The sequence below is a fragment of the Puma concolor genome, chromosome A1 (genome assembly GCF_028749965.1).
Source record: "Puma concolor isolate L17-30 chromosome A1, mPumCon1.1.hap2, whole genome shotgun sequence".
Taxonomy (NCBI): domain Eukaryota; kingdom Metazoa; phylum Chordata; class Mammalia; order Carnivora; family Felidae; genus Puma; species Puma concolor.
Genome location: NC_141667.1, coordinates 43,885,435 through 43,911,848, shown reverse-complemented (window position 1 = coordinate 43,911,848; position 26,414 = coordinate 43,885,435). Strand labels below are relative to the sequence as shown.

Genomic DNA, 26,414 nt, shown 5'->3' with positions numbered 1-26,414 from the left:
CTTTCACATACCCTATTGTTAGTGTAAATTAGTACAGATTTCTTGAGCTCTCAACAGCATCTACTTTATGAACTGTGACCTACGGAAATACTTGCATTTATGCACAAAGATATGTATATTCGTTGACCAGACATTTATTGAGCACTTATCATGTTCCAGGGGCCATGCTGAACAGTAGGGATACATGGTCCCTTTCTTTATAGAGCTGAAGTCCAATGGGGAAATAAAACTTGATCAAATTATCCCCAGATAGAGGAGAAAGGGTGATATGTGATGTGAAGGAGAAAGAAATTGTGCCATGTGAACACTTAAAGAAATTGTTTTCATCTTTATTTATCTTCGAGAGCGGGGGACAGGGGCAGAGGGAAAGAGAGAAAGAGAATCTAAAACAGGCTCCATGCTTAGTGCAGAGCCTGATGCAGGGCTTGATCCCACGACCCTGGGATCATGACCTGAGCTGAAACCAAGAGTCAGATGCTCAACTGACTGAGCCACCTGGGCCCCTTGTGAACCTTTATTAGGGAGATTTTAGCTAGTTGAGTCCATGTCTGAAGACTGTGCTGAGCTCTGAGGACAAACAGGCACAGAAGGGAAAGAATTCAAGGCAGAGAAACAGCACATACAGGGAGCTTATAAGTGGAAGAAGCAAAACAAGTTGTAGACAAGAAGGGGAGTGTGACCAGAGCACAGCACAGTATCAGACAAATGGACAGAAGAACGTGGGGTTGGACCATGTGGGACCACATGGACCAAGTCAGGGAGATTGAGAAGCTTTGAACTGTTTCTAAACTAAGTGCTCACAAGATCACGTTAGTGCTTCTAAGAAGTAATTGCTGCTGAACTGAAAGTGAATATCAGGAAGCCATTAAAGTCGCATCATAGGAAGTGCTTAAATACCTTAACAGATATCTGTGTTACACGGTAAGACGCAGCCTTGAAAACAATGAAATCTGTTGACTGGATGAAAAGTTCCTAACACTTCTAGTCAAATAAAAAGTTATAATTTATTTCTCCTATATTAAAAGTGTTTTCAGACCTATGAAAGCTACGTATGTATACATGGTGTTTTTGTTTTAATGTATGCAGATTGTAATATTGTCGTACCCATGTCTGTGTGTAAGAATGCTATCTAAGCTGATAATTGTGGATGCCTCTGGTGAGGGGAAGGGTGGACTTGGGCACAAGAGAAAAGAGAAGTATCGCTTTTTATTCTTTATGTTAAATATTGTTTGAACTTTTCACAACATGTATTGCTCTTAGGATTAAAATATGTTTTAAAAATGAAAAGGTATGAGTGGTGGAGAAGACAGTACAAGCTGTCACAGTCTTAGATGTCCTGTGGCCATGCAGAGAAAATGGGAGCAATTGTGAGGGGAAATAAGTAAAGAAGTAAAAGAATAATAAAAAGAGGGCTTGAAATTTCCAAGCCTTTTCATTGCCCGTTTCTTCCTATTGCCACAGTTTCCATTTTAATTCTGCAAATAATTGAGAGAAATGTGATAAAGAGAAATTCTCTTTGAAGGGCAAACTTGACTACTGTAGTAATTTGTCTCCTTCATTCGTTATGTGTCCGGTCAGTGGTGTTGATTAATTTTGCATATTTCCTGTTAGCTTTTTATGAAACAAATACTGCATCTTTGATTTCTTACAGATGAACAAACTGATTGAGTATTACCAGCAGCTTGCTCAGAAAGAGAAGGTTGAACGAGATCGCAAGAAACTAGCACGGCGTAGAAACTATATGCCTTTGGCTTTTTCGGTGAGGACTTGGTCCAAAAAAGGAGTGCGCATTTCATTGATCGAGGCCTGTGTGGCATGAGAACAGTGACCCTTTCGGAAATTGGCCACTGTCCTTAGATTCCTGAATGATGAGTAGCAGAGAATCCTAGTGTCTAAGTCTAGCAGTTAACGCTTTTGCCATATCACGAGTTCTATTTGAGTTCTTTCAGTTTTAAGGACATTTGTGTTCCTTTTTGCATCACTGTCCTCTCTCTCCTGATTATTCCCCACAGCTCATGTTTAATTTTGTAGGCATCACAGAACTCTTAAACAGAAAGTCAGAAGAAGGTGGGCAAGTGGTAGATTTTATTCACGTTACCCAGTAGCCCACCTTTGACATCCTGTAGTAATGGTTTTCCAGCTCTCATGATTATTTCTGGCACCTTCCTATGTTTCTCCAGTGTGAAGAACACTGACTTTTACGCAATGCATTTGGGTGGTTAAATAAATAGTAACATATGTACGTGTAATTGTTAGGAATTATTTATGGAAGTCACTGTCGACTAGTTTGTACTACCAATCCAGAAGCAAAAGGTTAGGATTTGGCGCTTTTGTCATTGTCCCCCAAGTTTCATTTGCTGTCACAGAACAATTTATTTTCTCCATGCTTGCTGGGGGCCCAGCAGGTTGACATTGAATACGTAACATTTATTGAAGGACAGTGATGTCTCAGGCACCGTGCTAAGTGCTTTTCCCATTTTATTTAATTCTCACAAAAATCCTGTAGGGTAGTTTGACAATTGAGGAAATGTAACTTACCATCCTGCTTCTGTATGACAATTAGTTTAAATCACTGAAACTCTAAGGGTTGGTGAGGTCCATATAAAAACCTTTAGTTTTGTGCTCGCTTTGGCAGCACATATACTAAAATTGGAACGACAGAGAAGGTTAGCACGGCCCCTGCACAAGGATAAATGCAAATTTGTGAAGCGTTCTATAAAAAAAAAACTTAGTATTTAATAAAACATTAAGACCTGCAAGGCATCTACATTTGCCAGAGACTTTAATGAAGTCTAAATAAAACTTAAGGGAATAGTTCAGTGCTATAATCAGCATACGCACTAGTATGTTTAGGAGAGGAATTTGAATTAAAGGCATTATTCTTCCAGCTTCCCTTATAACCTGCCTGCTGTATGAGTTTGCTTCTATCTTATGCTGCATTTTTTTGTCTCTGTTGCAACCTGCTGCTATTTGGGGGCCTACAGCAACACACTATTCATGTAGTGGTAAGTTCTCTTTTATGATTCTTGCTAACCCTGAAGAAGTTAGCAGGTGATCATTGGTGTTCCATGAAGACATTCATCATGTAGCTTAGACACTCCACATAGTTCTGGTCTAAGCCATAGAGCCATTGCTTAGATACTTTTAGATTAATAGTAAAAAATAAAAATAAATAAAAATCACATTTAGTTCAATTTTGCTGTACTAATATAGTTTCAATCTCCATGTGTGATGCTTTTATTATTCTCTTAAGAATAAAGTGATGTGGGGCTACAAATTTCTTTCTTTAAAAGGAACTTTAAATTAGCTTTCTTTTTTTTTTTTTTTTTTGCTTATTTCCCTGAGCTTCTCATGCTGTCCCACCCCAAAATCTTTCTTTTGGTAAATAGGATGTATAAATACGGGATTTGTAATCGGGATTTCTGAACTCTCTTTAGGACAAATATGGTCTTGGAACGAGGCTTCAGCGACCACGAGCTGGTGCAACCATCAGTACCCTTGCTGGACTGTCGTAAGTTTGGACATTAAATGGCTTGGAGGAGAAAAGCAGGTATCAAAATGAATATTAAAGGAACGTGACGTAAAACAGTGGCTACTGGGGAAGAAGAGTCTCATGCTTAGAAAAGACCTGAGCGGAGAAAGAATGTCCTACAATAGAAGAATGCTTCAGTTATTGCTATCATAGACTTTGAATATAATCAGGTGGACCTTTGAGAAATTAGTGCTTTTTATCTTTTAGCCTTAAAGAAGGAGAGGACCAAAAAGAGATAAAGATTGAGCCAGCTCAGGCTGTGGACGAAGTAGAACCTCTACCTGAAGATTACTATACAAGGCCAGTCAATTTAACAGAAGGTAATATTTTACATTATTCTACTTTGTTTCTATTTCACATCTAATCTGCTTTGGTTACTAATGCTCTGGATTTTGAGTTTGTTTTTTTTTTTAATGGGTATTTATTTTTGAGATAGAGACAGAGTATGAGCCAGGGAGGGGTAGAGAGAGAGGGAGACACAGAATCCAAAGCAGGCTCTAGGCTCCAGGGTGTCAGGACAGAGCCTGACACAGGGCTTGAACCCATGAATTGTGAGACCATGACCTGAGCCAAAGTCGGACACTTGACCAACTGAGCCACCCAGGCACCCCTGGGTTTTGAGATTTTTAATGCCATAGCTGTTAGTAGTAAAATAAATCAAGTAGCAAGTGAGATGGATACAATCATTTGAAGAACTTTAAAAAAATTTTTTTTTTGAGAGAGAGACAGAGTGTGAGTGGGGAAACGTTAGAGAGAGAAGGAGACACAGAATCCAAAGCCAAGCTCCGAGCTGTCAACAGAGTCCCGACGGGGGGCTCAAACTCACAAACTGTGAGACCATGACTTGAGCTGAAGTTTGATGCTTAACTGACTGAGTCACCTAGGCACCCCTGAGGAACTTTAAAATGTCAAATTTCAATATAGTAGTTTTTTGAAGAACTGTTCACAAAGGAAGTGTTGTTTCGTGTGATAATTTCATATAAGTCTGATTTTGACCAAGTCATTACAAACTAAGCCTGGTTCCTGCCTTTCATACTAGTGACCACCCTTCAGCAGCGCCTCTTGCAGCCTGACTTCCAGCCAGTCTGTGCCTCACAGCTCTATCCTCGTCACAAACATCTTCTGATCAAGCGGTCCCTGCGCTGTCGGGTAATTATTCCATTTTGTAGAGTTGCCATTTGTATAAGAGAAAAGCAAAAATAAATTAAACATTGGTATCTGACTAACATCGAAACTTTTGGGGATGTAGTAAATATAAAGAATGCTTACAGAGAATGTACTAGGTGTCTAGGCATCATTTTAAATGCCTTCAAGATAAAAATCCTTACAACTATGAGATATGGGTACTATTGTTACCCCTGTTTTATAGATGTGGAAACTGAGGTACCTAAAGGTTAATAAGTTCATAGCACTAACCCCTAAGAAAATCATGAAAGAATATATAACTTTTAGGCTAATAAAGAGGAAACGAAAAGGAGTAATAATAATTTAAAAGAAAGCAAGAAAGGAAAGAACAGCAAAATTGAGCCTCTAGGAATTTATAACACAAACAACTGAATTTTTTCAATAAATAAATTATAAAAGAAAACAAAAAAAAAGGAAAGAAACCTTTTAGATCAGTGCTATTCAGCAGAACTTCTGATGATGGAAATGTTCTGTATTTGCACAGTCCAACATGGTAGCCACTAGTCGCATGTTGCTATTTAGCACCTGAAATGTGGCTGAGGTGTTAAATCTTTCAAATGACCACTTGTGACCAGTGGCTACTGTTAACAATACAGCTCTAGAAGAGATCTACCAAACATAGTATGTAGACTTCATTTAAATCCCAATTCAAACAAAACATAAGAAAGGGGCCAGGGAGCGGGGAGGAAAGGAAGAAACATTTATGAAATCTTTGGGGAGATTTAAACACTAGCTGGATTTTTGATGCTATCAAAAGAACTTTCCATGTTTTTAACGGATAAAAATAGTATTGTTATTTTTAAAAATATCTTTCAGAGATACATACCAAAACATTTATGGATGAAATGACATGATGTCTGATACTTGTTTCAAAACAATCAGGCATGGTGAATGGGTGAGAGTATAAATGAAACCAGATTGGTCATTGTTGCTAACAGGTTGCTAATTTGTTGAAGCTGTGTGACATGTACTAGGAATTTCTACTACTAATTTGTATTTTGCATATATAAGAATATTTCTATAATGAAAAAGCTTTTCAAAAAAGAAGGAAAGGGGTGCCTGGGTGGCTCATGTGGTTGTGTCCAACCTCGGCTCAGGTCATGATCTATCAGTTTGTGAGTTCGAGCCCCACATCAGGCTCTCTGGTCTCAGCGCAGAGCCTGCTTCAGATCCTTTGTCTCCCTCTCTGTCTGCTCCTCCCCTGCTCGTGCTCTCTCTCTCTCTCTCTCTCTTTCAAAAAATAAATAACATTTAATAGATAAAAAAAAAAAAAAGGAAAAGATGCTGGCTTCTAATTGTGGAATGAATAAGTCACTGGAATAAAAGGCACAGCATAAGGAATATAGTCAATGATGTTGTAGTAGTGCTGGATGGTGACAGACAGTGGCTACGCTTATGGTGATCACAGCATAGCTTAAAGGGATGTTGAGTCACTACATTGTACACTTGAAATTAATGTAGCATTGTATGTCAACTGTACTCAACAAATTTTAAAAAATAAGAAGGAAGGAAAAGCCCATTTTAAGTATAAAGACATGTATTGATTAAAAGTAAATAGATGTAGACAGATAAACATGCTAACACTAATCTTTCTAATCAAGAAAGCAAGTGTAGCTATCTTAGTTTTAGACAGAGCAGATTTCAAAGTAAAGAAAGTTAACAGGGATAAAGAAGGGCATCACATAATGATAAAGGGGCTAATTTTCCAGGAAGACATAACAATTCTTAACATGTATATGCCTAACACTAGTGTCAAACTATGTGAGGCAAAACCTGATAGAGCTGCAGGAAGAAATAGATGAATCCACCCTCATAGTTGACATTTCATCACCCCTTTCTCAGAAACGGACAGATGCAGCAGGCAGAAAATTAGTAAGGATATAGCAGAACTCAACAACGTCATCCGTCACTGGATAAAATTGACATTTGGAGACTGCTTCACCTAGCAACAGCAGAATATACATTGTTCACAAACTCATCTGGAACATTCACCAAGGCAGTCTACATTTTAGGCCAGAAAAAGAACAAAACAAAACAAAAAGCTCATCATAATGAATTTGAAAGAATAGAAATCATACAATGTCTACTCTCAGGCCACTGTGGGATTAAACTAGGAAGTAAGAGAAAACTAGAAAGTTAGCAAATATGTGGAGATTAAACAACACATTTCTGTTGTAAATAGCATGTGTCAAAGAAGAAGCCTCAAGAGAAATTTAAAAATACTTTAAGCTAAATAAAAATGAAAACTACTTATCAAAATTTGTGTGATGCTGGGGCGCCTGGGTGGCTCAGTTGGTTAAGCATCCAATTTCGGCTCAGGTTGTGATCTCACGGTCCGTGAGTTCGAGCCCCACGTCGGGCTCTGTGCTGACAGCTCAGAGCCTGGATCCTGTTTCAGATTCTGTGTCTCCCTCTTTCTCTCTCCTTCCCTGCTCATGCTCTGTCTCTCTCTTCTCAAAAATAAATAAACGTTAAAAAAAATTTTTTTAAAAGAAAAATTTGTGTGATGCTGTGAAAGCCATGCTTAGAGAGAAATTTATAGTATTACATTCATAGATTAGAAAAAGAGGAGAGATCTAAAATCAGTCATCTAAGTTTTCACCTTGGGAAACTGGAAAAAGAAGAGCAAATTAAATCCACGGTAAGCAGAAGAAAAGAAATAATAAGAATTCAAGCAGAAGTCAATGAAATTGAAAATAGGAAATCAGTAGAGAAAATCAACAAAACCAAAAATTGATTCTTTGAAAAGACCAATAAAATTGATAAGCCTCTCTCCAGGCTAAGTAGGGAAAAAAGAGAGAGGGCACGAATTACTAGTCAAATGAAAAAGGGGACATCACTAGAGATCCATGAAAATCAGAAGGATAATAAATACTATGAACTCTGTGCCCACAAATCTGATAAAAGAAGAAATGTGTGATCTGAATAGGCTTATGTCTATTAAATAATAAATTGAATCACTAATAACCTTCAAAACAGAAAGTCCTAGGCTCACACGTGTTTACTGGTGAATTCTACCACATATTTAGTTACACCAATTCTTTTTTTTTTTTTTAATGTTTGTTAATTTTTGAAGGAGAGAGAGACAGAGTATGAGCAGAAAGAGGGAGACAGAATCTGAAGCAGGCTCCAAGCTCTGAGTTGTCAGCACAGAGCTGGATTTGAGACTTGAACTCACGAGCTGTGGGATCATGACTTGAGCCAAAGTCAGATGTTTAACCAACTGAGCCACCCAGGCGCCCCAATTACACCAATTCTTATAATGGCTTTTTAGAAGGTAGAAGCAAAGGGAATACATCCTAATTCATTGTATGAGGCCAGTATCACCCTAATACTAACCAGGCAGACATTACAAGAAAAGTACAGATCAGTGTCTCATGAACATACGTGCAAAAATCTTCAACAGAATATTAGCAAATCAAATCCAAAAAGTATTAAAAGAATTATACACCATAACCAAGTGGGATATATTCTTGGGATGCAGGGCTGGTTCAACATTTAAAAATCAATGAAATCCGTCACATCAGCAGACTTAAAACAAAAAAAAATCACATGATCATATTGATAGATGTAGAAAAGGCATTTGACAAAATCAAACACCCATTCATGATAAAAAGAAAAAAAACTCTCAAAAACAGGAATAGTGAACTTTCTCTACTTGATACAGACTGTCTACCAAAAGAAAAGAAAGGGAGGAGCGCCTGGGTGGCTCATTCGGTTCAGCATCTGACTCTTGATTTTGGCTCAGTTCGTGATCTCACAGTTCATGGGATCAAGTATCATGTCGGGCTTTCTGCTGGCAGTACAGAGCCTGCTTGGGATGCTCTCTTCCCCTCCCCCCACTTGTACTCTTTCTCTCTTCTCTCAAAATAAACATTAAAAAAAACTTTTTATTTATTTATTTAAAGAGAGTGCGGGAGGGGCAGAGAGAGAGGGGAAAGAGAGCTAAAATCCCAAGCAGGCTCCGTGTTGCCAGTGCAGAGCCCAGTGTAGGGCTGGAACCCACAAACTGTGAGATCATGACCTGAGCTGAAACCAAGAGTTGGATACTCAACTGACTGAGCCACCCAGGCGCTCCAATAAATAAACATTTAAAAAAATAATAAAGGATTAGTGTCCAGAATACATGAAGAACTTTAGCAAATTAGTAAGGAAAAGATAACAACGGGATAAAAATACCCAGTAAATGGTAACATGCAAGTCATGGCAGAGGAAATCCCAGTAGCCAGTAAACATGAAAAATATTCCTACAGTAATCCAGAAAGTGTCTGTTAAAACTACAGTGAGACACCATTTGATAGTTACCAGGTTAGCAAAACATAACGCGTGGGAAATGATTGTACAAGAATCCTCATTGCTGCATTATTTATAGTAGCAAAGTCGTGGAAACATCCTAGATATCCATCAATTTGGGCATAGAAACGATGACAGTAGGATACAGAGGTACCTCTGTGTGTGGACATGGAATACCAAGACAGGAAGTGAAGACAAAGGGCGGAGGAGTATATAAAGTGCTCCCTTTTGTGTTACTGCTCCCTTTTGTGTGTCTGTGTATACTTGTACATGCATAGGCTATTTGTGAAAAAAACACGAGAAACTGGTTGGGTTCTGGGGAGCGGGACAAGGGGACAAGTGATGGGTACCTTTACGCTGTACTTTTTTGTACTATTAAGAAATTTTTTTAACCAGACGTATGTAGTACCCATTCAAGAAAGTAAGTAAATAATTGTTACTGTATTTTAAAGCATGGAATCTGGAAACACACTATGTGGATTTAAATCCCAGGTTCAGTTCTTATTGGATCCGTGAAGTAGTACAGATTACTCATCCTTCCCATGCCCCATTGTCATCACCTGTAAAATGGGGACAATAATAGTTATGGTACGTAACTTTCCTCATAAAGTGGATGTGATGTTTAAATCCACTTAAACTAAGGAGCACGTTGCTCAACACACATAATATGTACCCAGTATGTGTTATTATTTCAGCAGTTGTTAGGCCCCACAAAGGTAGGATAGTATTTGATAGTGTGGTTGCTTATATCCACAAGTCCAAAACATCATCTTTTGTAACTTGTGGTAATCAGTAGCATACACACTTTCAAAGTATATGTGGTCTTAGAGCAGAATGAAACGACAAACCTTGAGTAAATGCTGTCCTTCTGAATTTAGCAGCTCTGTGGATCCAGCATGGGTGTTCTTGTTTTCCTCTGATAACGTATTAGAATTTTTTCTTTTTAGAAATGTGAACATAATTTGAGCAAGCCGGAATTTAATCCAACATCTATCAAATTCAAAATCCAGCTGGTTGCTGTGTGAGTATTTTGGGATTGGTGTTTTTAGTTACTGTTTTTTGGCTTTTTTCATTATGAAATGTATTTACTCTGGGCTTACAAGAAGAAAATGACATCAGAACAGTTTTGCTATTTCTTCTGTTTAGATTTTGAACTACGTATCATGAAGTTAAATACAAATTATAGACCTAGAATCAAGGGTGTTTGTACTAGGGACACAGGGACAGTGTGGTCCGGGGCAGAGATTGTTTTGTTTGTTATTGGACAGAGAGTCGCCGGTCACTCATTACAAATTACAAAGTGCCTAATTTTGGTATTGATCCAAAATATCAAAGTAAAAAATAATAAAGTATGGCAAATCGAAGAGTATCCCTTTCATTGTTCATCTTAATTATGTTCTGATAACAGTCTTTGAGTGGGATAAAAGTGATTATTAGTGTTAATTCACTGGGACTTGTCAAGAGAAGGGAATTTTATGTACGAAAATCACCTTTCAAACAAGAAAAGTAGTTTGAGAAATTAGGAAAATAATTGTCTTGATTTTAGGGCAAGAGAGCCCTTCCTAAGTAAGGCAGGAAACCCAGAAACCACTAAAGAAATAGACAGCTTTGCTCTTAGCAAAAAAAAAAAAAAAAAGACAACAAAGTCCTGGGACAGACAGTAGAGTAGGAAAGAGTATTTGGTATTCCATGATAGATAAAAATTTGATGTCCCTGGAAGACAGAATTCCCACAAATTGGAAAGGTAAAAATGGGAGTAGGACAGAGGATTTGAACTGGCAGCTTCTAGAAGAGGAATTTCAAATGGTTAATGAATACATGGAAAGATACTGAGAGTTGTTAGGAGAAGTTTAATAAAGATCATTTAGTGCTCATGAGAATGTGGGGAAACGTATTTGCATACACTGTTGGTAGGCTTGTAGATTGCTTTATGGAGTCTTTTTGGAGAGTGGTCTGGAATATCCAGACAAAATTACATAGACTAAACCCAGGAGTACTGTCTCAGGAATCTATTCTTTGAAGCAAAAGCACCAATATCTAAAGATGCATATGTAAGGATGTGTATTATAACGTTTCAATGACAAAAAGCTAGAAACGCTTTCTGTGTCAAGCCAATTAACCATTAAAAACTAGTTGATTAAATTGAGGTACACTCAGGGTATAGAATATTATGCAGCACTTCTACATAAGTCGTCTCAGCAGTCAAAAACATTGAGAATAGGTGTATAAACACCGAGCTGGGATTTGACTCTGGGCAGTTTTGAGTTCAGACTAAGCACATGTGAGTGTAATACTCTATTTTCTTACTTAAAGAGGCAGCAAAGGGGTACCTGGGTGGCTCAGTCGGTTAAGCATTCAACTTTGGCTCATGTCATGATCTCATGGTTCATGAGTTCAAGCCCCATGTTGGGTTCTCTGCTGTCATCACAGAGCCTGCTTTAGATCCTCTGTCTCCCTCTGTGTCTGCCCCACCCCTGCTCACACACACACTCTCTGAAAAATAAACATTTACGTTAAAAAAAAAAAAAAAAGGCAACAAAACATACAGTAGTTAAGGGCAAGGACCCTGGAGCTACACTGTGTGAGTTTGAATCCTGGCCACTCACCAGTAAGTTACTTCTCCCAAGCCTAGTTTCTTCATCTCTGTAATGGGGATGATGATGATAATACTTGTGTCATGCAGTTACAGTGAAGATTATGTAAGTTAATTTTTTAAGTGTTTAAAACATTGCCTGGCATGCATAGTGCTTTGTAAAAGTATTTGGTAAGTAATGTGGTGGTGTTTTTACACCCCTGGATGGTGTTACTAAGTCAGTCTTGGGTCCCATAACCAGTTGCCTTTTAGATTTACAGAAATGAATTAATAAAATCTCAAAAAATATGTCTAGCAAACGTATAAGGAAGATGTCTACCATGATACACACAGATATATGGGCCCTAAACTAGAAATTTGCTTAAGATTTAAGAAAGAACTCCTTAGCAGTTGGTTTCATTTCTTAAGTTCTTATTATGATGATATCATATGATTCTTTAAAATTCTATTTCTGTGCCATGTTCTAATCAAAGAAATCTTTGCTGTCCTCACTTAAAAAAAAGTAACAATAATTTTAAGAGACTTCAATGAATATTAATGTATTTTTTTATTCATGCATAGCAATTATATTCCAGAAGTGAGAATCATGTCAATTCCCAACCTTCGCTACATGAAGGTTAGTACTTTGCTTGTTAACAGGGAGACAAAGGATTGATCAGAGATGTGTGCATGTATGTATGTGGGTGGCTGTGCGAGATTCAAGAGCAAGGGATAGAAAAGAAAGGAATCATAAAGGAATTGCGATTTTTAATTTCTTTAAGCAGGGATTCTTGACAACAGCATCTTTGGCATACATTTAGAAGGAGTAGTGTGTACATTATACAAAGATGGAATCATGGGTGGGGAAGAAAAGAAGATGTTTTACCCCACAAGCATCTTTAGCCATGGGATTCCACCATCTCATGCCTGTGAGTGTATCAGATAATCAGGAATCAACTGGATTTCTTTACCATGGCCTTTGTCTTCTTTGAGGTCCTTATCTATGCCCCCTCCTTCTACCCCCCACCATGAGTTGTAGAATATTCTACAGCAACCTCTTTAGTTCTTTCCTTCCATGCTGCTTATGAAGATGTTTATGTAGTCCATGTTCATTTAAAAGATTTTGCTAATCTCAACAAAGTACCAAATAAGGGCAAATTATGGTTCAAGAAATCATAAAAATCTGTTAAGTCTTGATGAATGATTTTTTTCTATGTCTGCTTACCCTGTGGCTTTCATATTTATGAGGACTTGTTTTTCAGTCCCTAAGTGGAGGGCTGGGTGGAACAAGAGTTACAAACTTTTATTGTTTAGATAATGTATAGTGCCCAGATTTTCTGGATCTAGTAACTGGCCCTTTCTGTGGGATCTGTCCTATTTCCTCATGTGATAGCAACTCCAGAGCATACATAGCCTGACATATAAATAATAGAATAGGAATCAGTGAGCACTTGGAGGACCCAGTGATGTAGAGGTGTAGGTAGGTGTTAACTACTCAGAAATAATGGGGGATTGCGGGGAAGGTGACAATTTTGTGAAATGCTTGGTATAGCAACTAAGAAAGTGGCCCTAGGTGGCAGTAGTAGAACATGTCTAAGAGAGGCTTTTCGTGTTCTCCAGGAGAGCCAGGTCCTCCTGACGCTTACGAATCCAGTGGAGAACCTCACCCATGTGACACTGGTGGAGTGTGAGGAGGGAGACCCGGATAATATCAATAGCACTGCTAAGGTAGGTGCATTTTGCCTCATCCTGATGGACCCTTACTTTTCCTGGAGGGGCCTTTTGACCTGGCTTAAAGGACTCCATGCTGTCTTCCGTTTCCATATCCAAGTCGTCATCAAGTTCTTTTGATTTTACCTCTTGAGTTTTTTTTACTTTATGCACAATCACCCTACCATTGCTCTGTTGGAAGGTCTCTTCCATTCTTACGTGCACTGTGACAGTAACTTCCTGGCCGCCTTGTTTTGAGTCCACCCCCACTTCCATTCCAGCCCATCTTCTGTCTTACCACCGAAGTGATCTTTCTAAAATCTAACTTTGATCATGACATGCTGATCATTGGCATCCCTCTGGCTTGGGAAAGAAACCCAGATTCCTCAGCATAGCAGAAGAGCTTAATGGCCTTCCCTCTATCTTTTCTTCCAGGATGACCTTCTGGTTTTTTTTTTTTTTTTTTAATTTTATGTTTTTTTTGTTGTTGTTTTGTTTTTTAATTTTTGAGAGAGACAGAGCTTGAGTGGGGGAGGGGCAGAGAGAGAGGGATACACAGAATCCGAAGTAGGCACCAGGCTCTGAGCTGTCAGCACAGAGCCCGACACAGGGCTCGAACTCACGAGCTGTGAGATCATGACCTGAGCTGAAGTCGGACACTTAACTGACTGAGCCACCCAGGCACCCCTTTAATTTAAAAAAAAAAAATTTTTTTAATGCTTTATTTTATTTTTGAGAGAGAGAGATTGAGAGCAGGGGAGGAGCAGACAGAATCTGAAACAGGCTTCAGGCTTCAAGCCGTCAGCACAGAGCCTGATGCAGGGCTTGAACCCACAAACCATGAGATCATGACCTGAGCCAAAGTCAGATGCTTAACCAACTGAGCCACCCAGGCACCCCTCCATTAAATTTTTTCTTTTAATATTTATTTATTTTTGAGAGAGAGAGAGAGAGAGCATGTGAGCAAGGAGAGGCAGAGAGAGAGGGAAACACAGAATCCTAAGCAGGCTCCTGGCTCGAACCCATGAGTCACGAGGTCATGACCTGAGCCGAAGTCGGAAGCTTAACCAACTGAGCCATCCAGGTGCACCTTTCATTCTGCTTTTTAATGATTTCACTTACTAGCATCATTTTCAAAGAGAGATGACACTCATCTGTCCTTACTCTTTTTAAAAGTTTGTGGTTTTTAAAACTGTGTTTATTTAATTTTAAGTAAGTTAACATACAGTGTAAATATTGGTTTCAGGGGTGAAACCCAATGATTCATCACTTACATATAACACCCAGTGCTCATCCCAACAAATGCTCTCCTACCATCCATTTATTTATTTGTTTTTAAAATTTTTTTTTAACGTTTATTTATTTTTGAGACAGAGAGAGACAGAGCATGAATGGGGGAGGGTCAGAGAGAGAGGGAGGCACAGAATCGGAAACAGGCTCCAGGCTCTGAGCGGTCAGCACAGAGCCCGACGCAGGGCTCGAACTCACGGACCTTGAGATCATGACCTGAGCTGAAGTCGGACGCTTAACCGACTGAGCCACCCAGGTGCCCCCCTCCTATCATCCATTTAGCCCATCCCCCTTTCTACCTCCCCTCCAGCAACCTTCAGTTTTTTCTCTGTATTTAGGAGTCTCTGATGGTTTGCCTCCTTCTCTGTTTTTACCTTATTTTTCCTTCCCTTCCCCTATGTTAATCTGTTGTGTTTCTTAAATTCCACATATGAGTGAAATCATATGATATTTGTCTTTCTCTGACTGATTTATTTCACTTAGCAGAACACACTCTAGTTCCATCCACATGGTTGCAACTTGCTTTTTTAGTAATACTAATAACCTGTGAGACGGAAAGAAGTGCCTGATATGTACACCCAGCGTGTAGATTTGCTCTCTTTCTCTTCATACCTCCCCAGGCTCATCTGTATCCATAATTACAAATATGGTTGACGTTGTTACCTGCTAACCTCTGACATAGCAAAGTTGAGTCCTCCTTACAACATAAGGCTGAGTCTGAAGAATGCTTAACTGTTCTTTGTTTTTGTACTTTTGCTGGAAATGTCTGTGTTCCTAAACAGTATGTTTTCAAACACTGTATAAATAGTGAAGTAATATTGTGTATTTCTTGAAACTTGAATCTTCTGTGTGTTTAGGTCAGTGTAACGCTGTGCTGTATTTTGTCGAATGAATATGCTGCAACTCACTGGCCCATTCGGAGGCAAACTTCTCTGTTTCACTTTGCAGGTTGTGGTGCCTCCCAAAGAGCTCATCTTGGCCGGCAAGGATGCAGCAGCCGAGTACGATGAGTTGGCAGAACCGCAGGACTTCCAGGACGATCCTGAGTGAGTGAGCGCTCAGTGACCGCCCCCCGCCCCGCCACACACACACACACCGCAGCTGGCTCATATGGGAGCCCCACGTGCAGATCCCAGTTTTCTCATCCTGGTTTTTTGAGATACTTTTTTCCTATGATAAAAATAATTACTATAGCAATTTGCTGAATGCATCTACAATGATGAAGAAGAAAATAAAATAAAATCCCACTACCAGAGAAAAGCACCATTAACATTTTGGTCTTTGGCCTTCCATGTATTTCTTCCATCATTGGGATCATTCTGTAAGCTGTATTTTAACCTTTTTTTCCTTTTAAATATATTTGTCCCTCTTAATAAAAAATTTCAAGTACATGATTTTTAATAGTGTGGACAGGATCCAGTGTTCTCTCCCTGTAGTTTTATCATTAGATTTGTCCATGTACCGCTCATCCCCTGCCCTTTGACTAAAAGATTTTACTCTCTCATACCTAATAACTGAGAGGTAACAACCAAACCTTTCCCTGGGTGAGGGTACATCAGTACACCAGTCTAAAGCTGCAGCTGGAAACTGCTGCTTCCTGAGGGAAGCATTGCTGGAATGATGCCCACAGGAACCACGCACAAATAGGAAGCTCATAGGCAGGAGCAAGCCCCTACCCCTTCAGATTTCTAGTCTCCTTTAGACCCCTCCTAAGCTCCCTGTCGGGAGCCAGCCTACAAAGCAGAAACATGGACAGCAGAATCCTGTGTCACAAAGCAAGATGTAGAAGGTGGGCTTGGAGCTGAAAGAATAGCTTCACATACAGGCACAAGGAACACATAAGCTTTTTAAACAGAATGATCCAAAGCTTCCTCAGTAAGACGTTAGAAAGCAGAAATAACATGGGATGGGGTTGGTGGGGCGGTGTGGATAAAGGGCAAAGATGAGATTAGTACAATGATTAGCAAACTTGAGTGAACTTCAGAAAGCATCAGGCAGGTGTTTTGTTTTGTTTTGTTTTGTTTTGTTTTTAGTCTGTAGAGTCCCAGGCCCCGACCCAGATACTCTCTTTAGCAGGTCTAGTGGGGCACCAGAAATCTGAATTTTTTTTTTTTAAAAGCTTCCCAGATATTAGTGGTTACCTGAGAAGTCAGGCTAGAAAGACACTAATTTTTTCCGAGTTTTTTTTTTAATGAATCTGTTACAAATCAAGCGTTCAGTTATTCACTGTAGTACAAAATGCATTGAGTTAGTCCAATACAGAATTCATTCTCTGTAAGCCTTGCTTTATGTGGGTCCTTAAATGACATTAATTAGGTAATAGAAATTTGTTAAACCAAGGTTGGTTTCTGAAAAGATCATCTGCGATAACAAATTCTAGTCAGGTTACGTGACAGATTTAATAAAAAATTGAATGAACTATATTTCACATTGTACTTTTAGGACTTTCAGGTATTTGGAAATTAATACTATATAAGTAGGTAACTGTTTAAATCCAGTAAGTTTTCTTAGAGTGAGTATCATTTGATAGTAGATCAAATTCTGTCTCATTGCCCTTTAGCTTTTTGTTTGAAACTAAGTTACTGAGGCACAAAGTTCAAGTGCATGTCACAGAAGATGAAAATTGAAACTTCAACTGAAGAGATTATTTTTCTGTTCTAAAAATTTCTAACTTACAGAGCTTATTTACAAAAACACATTAATCTGTGGTGTTCCAGAAATTCCGTTACAGCTCTGAGTTAATATCAGTCTGTATCCTATAGAAATATTACCACATGCACACAAAGATAAATGTAAAGGGGTAGTCGTAGCACCGTTGTCTATAACAGAGGAAAACTGGCAATAACGTCAGTATATACCAACTATAGCAACTCTATGAGAAAATACTATGCAGTCGTTAAGTAGAATGGAGAAGATCTCTATATACCAGTATGGAAAGGTGTTTGTGATAAACTGAGAGGAAAAAACCAAGTTAACAGAATAGTGTGCCCCTTTTGTGTTGGTTTGAAAAGCAGAAAAGTATAAGTTTATAGAAAAATATCTGGTAGGTTAAGAACCAAAGCGTTTCTAGTTTTTCCCTGTGTGCTGAGGGGGAAAATGAGGGAGAACTTACATTTTCCCATTTGAATTTTCCACAACTGTATTTTACTTTTACAATATTAAAAAGATAGATTGACATTTTGCTGAAAGAATGCTTCATCCCTGATAAACGGAATGGTGGTCGTAACTTGTCATCAGATAAAATGTAAGTCTTAGTGGCTTGGCTGACTTGTGACCTGCCTAATACTGTGCTTCTTTTTTTCATAGCATTATAGCCTTCAGAAAGGCCAACAAAGTGGGTATCTTCATCAAAGTGACCCCACAACGTGAGGAGGGTGAAGTGACCGTGTGCTTTAAGATGAAGCATGATTTTAAAAACCTGGCAGCCCCCATCCGCCCCATCGAAGAGAGTGACCAGGGCACAGAAGTCATCTGGCTCACCCAGCATGTGGAACTCAGCTTGGGCCCACTTCTCCCTTAAAAGGTGCCACCAGTGGGGCGGATCCCAAAGGACAGTACCACCATGAGCCCACGTTAAAATGTGGAAGCCGCTGCTTCGTTAAGCCTTGTTTGTAATGATGTACCCAGGCACTACTGAATCCTCTTCCTAGGAAGGTGGGGGCACAGGCAAGGCGTTGGGAACACAGGGTAACTCCTGTTCTCTTGCTCTCACTTCTGCTAATACCAGTGAATTACTGTCTCCCTTACTGAACCCCGCACGTCGAATAACAGCAGCATAGTTCCCTCCCAAAAAAAGGGGGTGGTGGCTCTTCTTTGGCGTGGCATTAGATTTACCACCTGAGAAATTCTGACCATACTGTCTCCCAGTCTGATCTCACAAGGGATCACGGTCTCACAGATGAAACCTAAAATGGTAACTGAAAGGTGGACCTGCTGTTAATGATCCAGCACTGGTCTGCTCTCTGCATCCCATTTAGCTATAATCTAGCACTCTAAACATACCCTTCACTGGTTGCCATGGCTCCCATCTTGCTTAGGTTTCCACTGGACAGAAAAGTAGAAATTGTCACATCGTCTTTAGTTTTGCGGTGTTTGAAAAAACCCGTGAGATTCTCAAGGCGCTCCCATTTGCCTTTTTCTAAGTGAATACAGGATACTTACTTATCAGTTCCTCTTAAAATTTCTTTGTTGTTAGAACATGGAACTCTCTTTTGAGAAGAATTGAAGAAGCAAGCAATCACATGTCATGTCAAGGGGGTGGCGAATCCCATTCATTTTAAATGTTGCCACAATATCCAGGGGTTACCGCTGTCACTGGGAGGCAGCCCTTCTGTGTCTCACTCCCTTCCCCTCCTCTCTGCCCTGCCTCTTTAACTCAATAAGTTGTTCTGGACATTTGGCACCTGGAAAGAGCCCAAAGAAAACTTGGTGGACAAGTTCACTTCTGGAATGCAGATTTTTAGCATGATCCAAAACTAAGGTTCTTTCCACTGATTTGAAGGGTTACATAACGATTAAAATCTCTTGAATCCCAAACTAGATATTAAGATAAGGAACCTTTCCTCTTCCTGAGTTTAAGACTTTTATCATATGGTGTGTCAAATAAGACCATTTTGATTGTAAACCATAAAACAGTTCAGCATACTTGCCTAACAGCACACGTGCTGTTTTCTCTTGGTATCCTGGAGTTGGGTTGCTGACCTTAATTTCTGTGTTTTCTAAAGTGAGATTTGACCAAGTAGACCAGCTGCACCACATTGTCTGTAAATGTATTATTAGCAAGTGGCCAACACATTTTTGGGGAGAAGAGAAATTTCCTGTTTGTCCTCGTTTTGTTTTTAAGTTCAAGCCTTTAGTTAAAAAACAATTAAGATATGTAGTAGTCTAGAACATAGACAGGGCATAGTAACTTATTAGCTCCCTCTGGAAGATAAAAATACTTAGGAAGCCTTTGAAAGACACTAAATTGTACTCTAAAGCTTAAGCCGACTTTATGAAACAATATTCCACAGAGTAATATATATGCTGCAGTATGAGAAAAAAAATACACATATCTCTAACATTATGAGAGTAATCAGTAAGGTTTAGCCTCTTAGGAGTTGGGGCAGGGGGTTGTATAATGATAATTTGCAGACTGTAGATACAGTTTAATTTTTTGTGACCCCACAGTGTCAAGTTAGTTTTTATTTCACTACCTGCTAGAGCCTGCTCTGACGCCACTGCTTCACATTTGCTGGTGGAGAAGCTGGACGTCAGAGCGGAGAATGGCTTCCTGTGTTTACACATCTGCAGACTGTACAACAGTTGTATATTGTGCGTTTACGGCATGTAGCTAGTGTTTGTTCCCAAAAGTGATAATGTTGAAGCCATGGGTCTCATCACCCCCAGGTGACACAGAAACACAAAAATACTTTTGATCACAGATTTTTTTTTTTTGCCTTTAGAAGTCAAATTAACGTGAAGAATAACAGTCATTGTATGAATGTTTCCTCAAGATAATTTTCAGTGCAAGCCAGTATTCTGTGTATTAGTAGAAACGGCTCAACACCTGCAGCTGGTGAATTTGGAATTTTGTTACTTGTTTATATTAGATCAGGTGCAAGACTGCCAGTGCACAGGCAGTGTGCACCTCTGCAGGCGAATAAGATGGCATTAGCACCAGAAACTACAGTTTTGGAAACTTAAGGTTAGGTTACTTTGGATTTGTGGTTTGATTAGCCCACCAAAGGTTTCTTTTGTTCACAGTGCTTATAGGTGTAATGAGCTAAGTAAATGTCATGCATATTTGTGAAGAAACATCCTTTTTGGTCCCTTTTGGGAATGAGAGGCACTCCTTGATCCTTATGAATCACAGGTTCCTGTTTTGCCTTATAGCTTAACTTAATGTAGTGAAATAAAGCAGACAAAGCTTGAGCGTGTCTTTTGTTTGCTTTCCTGAGGGCTGATTGGAATAGCATGGCTCAGAGTCCAAAGACTGGCTTGAAGAGAGTTAGTCTGAGAGGTGGTGGGGCCTGCTCCCTCTTCCATTTCTTTCAATGAACGAAGCTAAAACCTCGTGTCAAGTCAGTTCCCTGTAACATACAGGTAGATGTTGCCTGAGCTCCTTATCGATGTCTTCTCAGAACCATGATATAAATGTCATGTTCAGCTTTTATCCTGCGTTGTTGCTCCCAAAGCTTACTTGCAGCTGCCCAGAATGGCCCACCCCCAACAAGTGGCCACCACTCCACCTTCACCTGGACTTCTGTGACCCTGCCTTCCTCCCGCCCCAGGACTGTGGGTGACCCATTTGCGCCCCTGTCTAAAGCTGGCCCCACCACCTGGCACAGTCAGTCTCGTCCTCTCACCCGTCCCCAGACGCCCCTTCAGCAGTGCCCCCTCCTCTCTCCTGTATCGTTGCCATATACGTGCTAGGATCTCTCTTATCTTAGGAGCTGACCTCATGCCCCTCTTCAGCTGCCACCCCATTTCTCTCCTCCCTTTTCAGCAGAACTCCTTCAAAAACTTTTAGTTCCGTCTCCTGTACTCACCTGAGCCCATTCCACCTAGGCTGCCACCCCAGCATGTCACCAAAATTGCTCTTGTCAAGTTCTTTAGCAATCCACATGGCTAATTCTCCATCCTTATCTACTTAATCTTTCACTAGCATCTGGCAGCTGATCTCTCCCTTCTTGAAAACCTGTTTTCTCTTGGTTTCCAGAACACAGCTGATTTTGCTTCCATCTTACTGGCAACTTTTCTTGCATATCCTTTGCTGGCCCTTTCCCGTCGTCCCAAGCTTGGGGTGTGCCAGGTCTCATTCCTTATGCTTTTGTCTCTGCTCACTCTTAGTGATCTCACCATTTTCACACTACCTATTAAATTTACATACCAACTCTAGAATAGTCTCTGAAAGTTCAAAATCACAGCGGATTTCCTCTCACCACGTCTGCCCCTCCTGCATTCATCTCTAAATGGCACCTGTATCCTTTCAGTTGCTCACAACAAAAACCTTAGCATCAACCTTGACTCTACATGCCACACGCAGTAAGTCAGCAAATCCTACCAGCTGTGTCTTCAAACTGACGTCACATGCTCTCCAACGTTACTCTCCTGGGCCAAATCACCATAGGCTCTATAAAACCCTAGGATATTGCAGTAGCATCTAAACTGGTCTGGAAACCACCCTGGCCCCTGGCCCCACCTGTTAGTCCATGTTCAACACAGCAGCCAGAGTGAATAAGGCATTCTTCCACTTCAAACTCACGCTTTTGAGCTTCGTAGAACAAAAAAATACAAACTCCTTACGGTGGCTTGTGAGGTCCTACATGACATGAACCTACGTGATGTGAAACCCCACTACTGCCTCCTTGAATTCATCTATTACTTCCCCATGCTCCCTCCACCCCAACCACACCAGTTTCTGCTGTTGCTGAGTCACCCAGTCAGGGGTCTTCTCAGGGCCTTTGCATGGGCTGTTCCATCTGCTTGGAAAATTCCTCCCAGATATCTGTATAACTTACACCGTCATCACAATCAGGCCTTTGCTCAAATATTTCCTTCTTAGTGAGGCTTTCCCTGACCACCCTACTCAATGGTGGAAAACTGCCGTCCCTAAGCACATTTCCTATCCCCTTGGCTACTTGTTTGCTTTTTTTTTGCATAGCCCTAAACACCAGCATAATGATATACTTTATTTTCTGACACATGACACTAGAACATAAGCTCTGTAGTGCAGGGATTCTGTCTTTCATTTTTTTTTTTTCAACGTTTATTTATTTTTGGGACAGAGAGAGACAGAGCATGAACGGGGGAGGAGCAGAGAGAGAGGGAGACACAGAATCGGAAACAGCCTCCAGGCTCTGAGCCATCAGCCCAGAGCCTGACGCGGGGCTCGAACTCACGGACCGCGAGATAGTGACCTGGCTGAAGTCGGACGCTTAACCGACTGCACCACCCAGGCGCCCCTGTCTTTCATTTTTTAATTGCTGTATCTGCAGAGCCTACAATACCTGATAGTAGGCACCTTAATTTGTTGTATTAGTGTTATCCTTTTCCTTATGTATGTACCTGTTGATCTTCTAGCTTTTTTTTTAATATACCTATGCCTCTTTTTTGTCATAAGCCAAATATCGTGCTTGCCTTGAGCATTCTTGTTCTGTTGTTTTCTCTACCTAGAATACTCTTCCTTCTCTGTGTGCCGTCTCTAGAATTACTTCCCTGCTCTCTCCTCCCATCTCTCCCTTCCTCTCATCTAGATGTGACCTTGATCCACAGCACTGTATCTCTTAAGAACATTTACCTCTTCCTTCTTTATGGGGTTTTGTATGTGTGTAGTTCAGTTACTGGATTGTAGACTCCTTCAGAGCCAAATTCAGGACCCCTTCTCATCTGTTTTTCCTTTATTTCATCAAACTAAAAACAATTAGAGCTGAGTCGCTTGTTCAGTTGCTGTACTTAACTTTGTTTATCCTCATTTTCTGGTGGTCAGGGACATCTACAGCAAAATATATTTCACAGTGTGAGACACCCACACAAGATAATGACTTTAAGTATTAAATGAAAGTAACATTAGGGGTGCCTGGGTGGGTCAGTTAAGCATCTGACTCTTGTTCTCGCCTCAGGTCATGATCTCATTCTCATAGTTCATGGGATCAAGCCTGTGTTGATCTCTGCACTGACAGCGTGGAGCCTGCTTATGAGTCTCTCTCAATATAAATAAACGCTAAAAAAACAAAAAACAAAAAACAACAACAACAAAAACATCAGGGGCACCTGGGTGGTTCAGTCGGTTAAGCGTCCAACTCTTGGTTTTGGCTCAGGTCATGCTCTCACAGTTTGTGAGTTTGAGCCCTACATCGGGCTCTGCACTGACAGGAGCCTGCTTGGGATTCTGTCTCCCCCTCTTTCTCTGCCCATCCCCCACTTGCATGCACGCTCGCTCTCTCTCTCTCTCTCTCTCTCTCAAAATAAGCAAACATTTTTTAAAAAGTAACATTAGGGGCGCCTGGGTGGCTCAGTTGGGCGTCTGACTTCGGCTCAGGTCGTGATCTCGCAGTTTGTGAGTTCAAGCCCCATGTCAGGCTTTGTGCTGACAGCTTGCTCAGAGCCTGGAGGCTGCTCCAGATTTTGTCTCCCTTTCTCTCTGCCCCTCCCCTGCTCACATTTTGTCTGTCTCTCTCATAAATAAACATTAAAAAATAATAAAAAGTAACATTAAATAATAGAGAATCAACCAGTGAAAAAATATTTTCCTCATGTTTTTAACCCTATCCTTCTGGTTAAATCAAGGAAAAAGTATCAATACTCATGTTTGTAACATCTAAACACTTCCTCTTCTTTTTTAAACCTAGGCGTCTAGTTCAGAGTCTTTGGCAGACAACAGTAGCTACTTACTAAAAAAAAGGCTGTTTCATTTTCATTCTATTTGTTTTTAAGGCTGCATCTAAATATGTGATACTATTTTCCATTTACAGAAGTGATAGAAAGTTTCCTCTTAAACTATATTTTGAAATGAAATCACTCAGGAGTGAAATCACTTCTGCCCATGATACGGGTATCTGGAAAGAGTGTCACCCCCTGCCCCCACTCAAAAAAGAAAAGGTGGATAGATGAGAAAGTCATAAATTTTACTGGATCTATCAGAGAGCTGATGTGGCAGAGCAGCCAAATAGCTTGAATTTCGGGGGGGGGGGGGGCGGCGCGGGGAGCAGGGAGGGACAGACCCCTCCAAGGAGAGATCAGACATGCACAGCATGGGAGGAAGAAGTGTTGACCATTATAAGCAGGTAAGAGGAAATCAACAAAAATCTTAAAGAATTGTTTGAACGGTCATATTTGGGCTAACAAAACAGTACAAAATCCCTGGGAGCCTAAGACACTCAGGGAGCTTGCATGCATTCACAAGCTCTTTCCAGAATCTCCACCAGGTATTCATGAGAAAGACCTGCAGGGAGGGGAGAGTGCTGGAGCTCTACAGGGCCTCCTTGGTTTGGAGGCCGCAGAAGAGATCTGCTGCTTCTGTAGGAAAGGCCTGAGAGCCTGCCTCCTCCTGCCCAGGCCCCTCCCTCATAAGGAGAAAAAGGCCACTGGGGGAGGAACAGAAAATCATGTCTCCCCAGGGCACAGGTAAAGACCCACTGCTGCTGGGGCACGGTAAGAAAAAGCTTCTATTCTTGGGGGCAGAGGACAAGATTCAGTCCTGAGCCCCCAAAATCTATAGCAACCAATACCATTAAAGTTCTACCACTGCAGGAAGGGCAGGAAACTCTCCCTGACAAGGCCGGCTACAGGCACAAGTCACAGTTTGGCTGTCATAGACAGCAGGGGCAGGAATGTTAAGAAAAAAAACCACTCGTGAGGCCTGGCCACAAAGGACCCACTAAAGACGGAAGCTGAACTGGAACAAAGAACCTCCAACAAATTCTCAACTGCCGACCTAGCAAGGAACTAATAACAACAGCTGCTGGGGGAAAAGCAAGGCCACAGAGACTCACCACTAAGGTTCGGGTGTGCAGGACAGCTGAACGCTAAGGATAAAATATGAACACTTGAGAAAAGTTCTTCAACCCCATCCTAAAGCACAAAATAATGCTAGAGGATACGAAATCTGTAATGCATGGAAGGCAACCATAGCAACAACAAAACCCAACCCCAGTTCAATTTCTGACTAGATTGACCAAACCCCACACACGTGGCCTGACAGATCTGCCCACTTCCCAGCATCTACCTCAGTCTACTGCTACATAAGCAATGACTGGCATTCAATAAAAAAAAAATTGAGTTACACAAAGAAGCAAGGAAGAAACAACTCATTTTTCACAGACAAAACAATAAGACCGTATACAGATATGACCCAGATGTTGGAACTATCAAGGATTCAAACTCTGATTGATATGTTGAAAAAAGTAGTTGAAAATATGGATAATATGTATGGACATGTTTCAGCAGAGAGGTGGAAACTGTAAGAGACAAATTGAAATAAAAAACAGGATCAGAGAGGAAGAATATCTTTTACAGGCTCATCAGTAGAATTGTCATAGCTAAGGAAATAATCAGGAAACTTGGAGATCGGTCAACAGAAATTATCCATAATTGAACCGCCTCCTCCTAAAAAGGGAGGAAATAATAACACCACAGTTTTCAAGAGCTATGGGACAGTATCGCGTGGTCTGATGTGTGTAATTGGAGTCCCGGATAGAGAAGAAACTAGGCAGAAGAGTAAAGAAATGATGTCTAAGAATTTGCCAAACAGCAAACGATAACAAACCATAGGGGCACCTGGCTGGTTCAGTCGTTACAGCACGCGACTCTTGATCTCTGGGTTGTGGTTTTGAGCCCCATGCTGGGCATAGAGTTTTCTATACAAAAAAATTGTTTTTAAATCTTAAAAAAAAAAAAAAAAAAGATAACAAACCATAAAGAAGCTCAGCTAAATCCAAGCACTTTGCCTTACAGGAAAATATACACTTACCATATGATCAAGTAATCCCACTTCTTGGTATTTACAAGTGAAAACCTATGTCCATGCAATAACATGTATGTGAATGTTTATAACGGCTTTATTTATATTCACTGAAACCTGGAACTCAAATGACCATCAACTGGCATATGGATTTTCTTTTAACCCACCCGGTACATCCAAGAATCTCAGCAATGAAAAGAATATGGAAGACTCTCAAATACTATACTGGAAGAAAAAGAAATCAGACCCAAAAGGCTATAATAGGACTCCACTTATGATTTTCTGGAAACAGCAAAACTATAGGGACAGAACAGATCAGTGCTTGTCAGGACTGTGTGTGGGGAGAGGGGAATTTACTTGGTCACGAGGAAACTTTTTGGAGTGATGAA

At 40.4% G+C, this 26,414-nt stretch overlaps 1 protein-coding gene and 1 non-coding gene across 4 annotated transcripts in view; both read left to right on the top strand.

The window, feature by feature from the left end:
- DCTN4 (dynactin subunit 4) overlaps window positions 1–20,495 on the top strand; it is a 31,760-nt gene extending 11,265 nt beyond the window's left edge. For 2 of the 3 annotated variants that reach the window (XM_025924534.2, XM_086686287.1), the window contains exons 5-14: window positions 1,652–1,759; window positions 2,985–3,005; window positions 3,438–3,511; window positions 3,740–3,852; window positions 4,572–4,681; window positions 9,958–10,031; window positions 12,165–12,219; window positions 13,203–13,310; window positions 15,531–15,628; window positions 17,889–20,495. In XM_025924534.2, the coding sequence (XP_025780319.1) occupies window positions 1,652–1,759; window positions 2,985–3,005; window positions 3,438–3,511; window positions 3,740–3,852; window positions 4,572–4,681; window positions 9,958–10,031; window positions 12,165–12,219; window positions 13,203–13,310; window positions 15,531–15,628; window positions 17,889–18,102 (975 nt within the window). In that variant the 3' untranslated portion in view covers window positions 18,103–20,495. The remainder of the gene's footprint in view (window positions 1–1,651; window positions 1,760–2,984; window positions 3,006–3,437; window positions 3,512–3,739; window positions 3,853–4,571; window positions 4,682–9,957; window positions 10,032–12,164; window positions 12,220–13,202; window positions 13,311–15,530; window positions 15,629–17,888) is intronic. The other variant, XM_025924533.2, reaches the window with a different exon arrangement.
- On the top strand, window positions 2,620–2,723 carry LOC112861812 (U6 spliceosomal RNA). Its single transcript, XR_003223705.1, has one exon. It is a non-coding gene; the product is annotated as a U6 spliceosomal RNA (small nuclear RNA).
- Window positions 20,496–26,414: the final 5,919 nt, after the last annotated feature.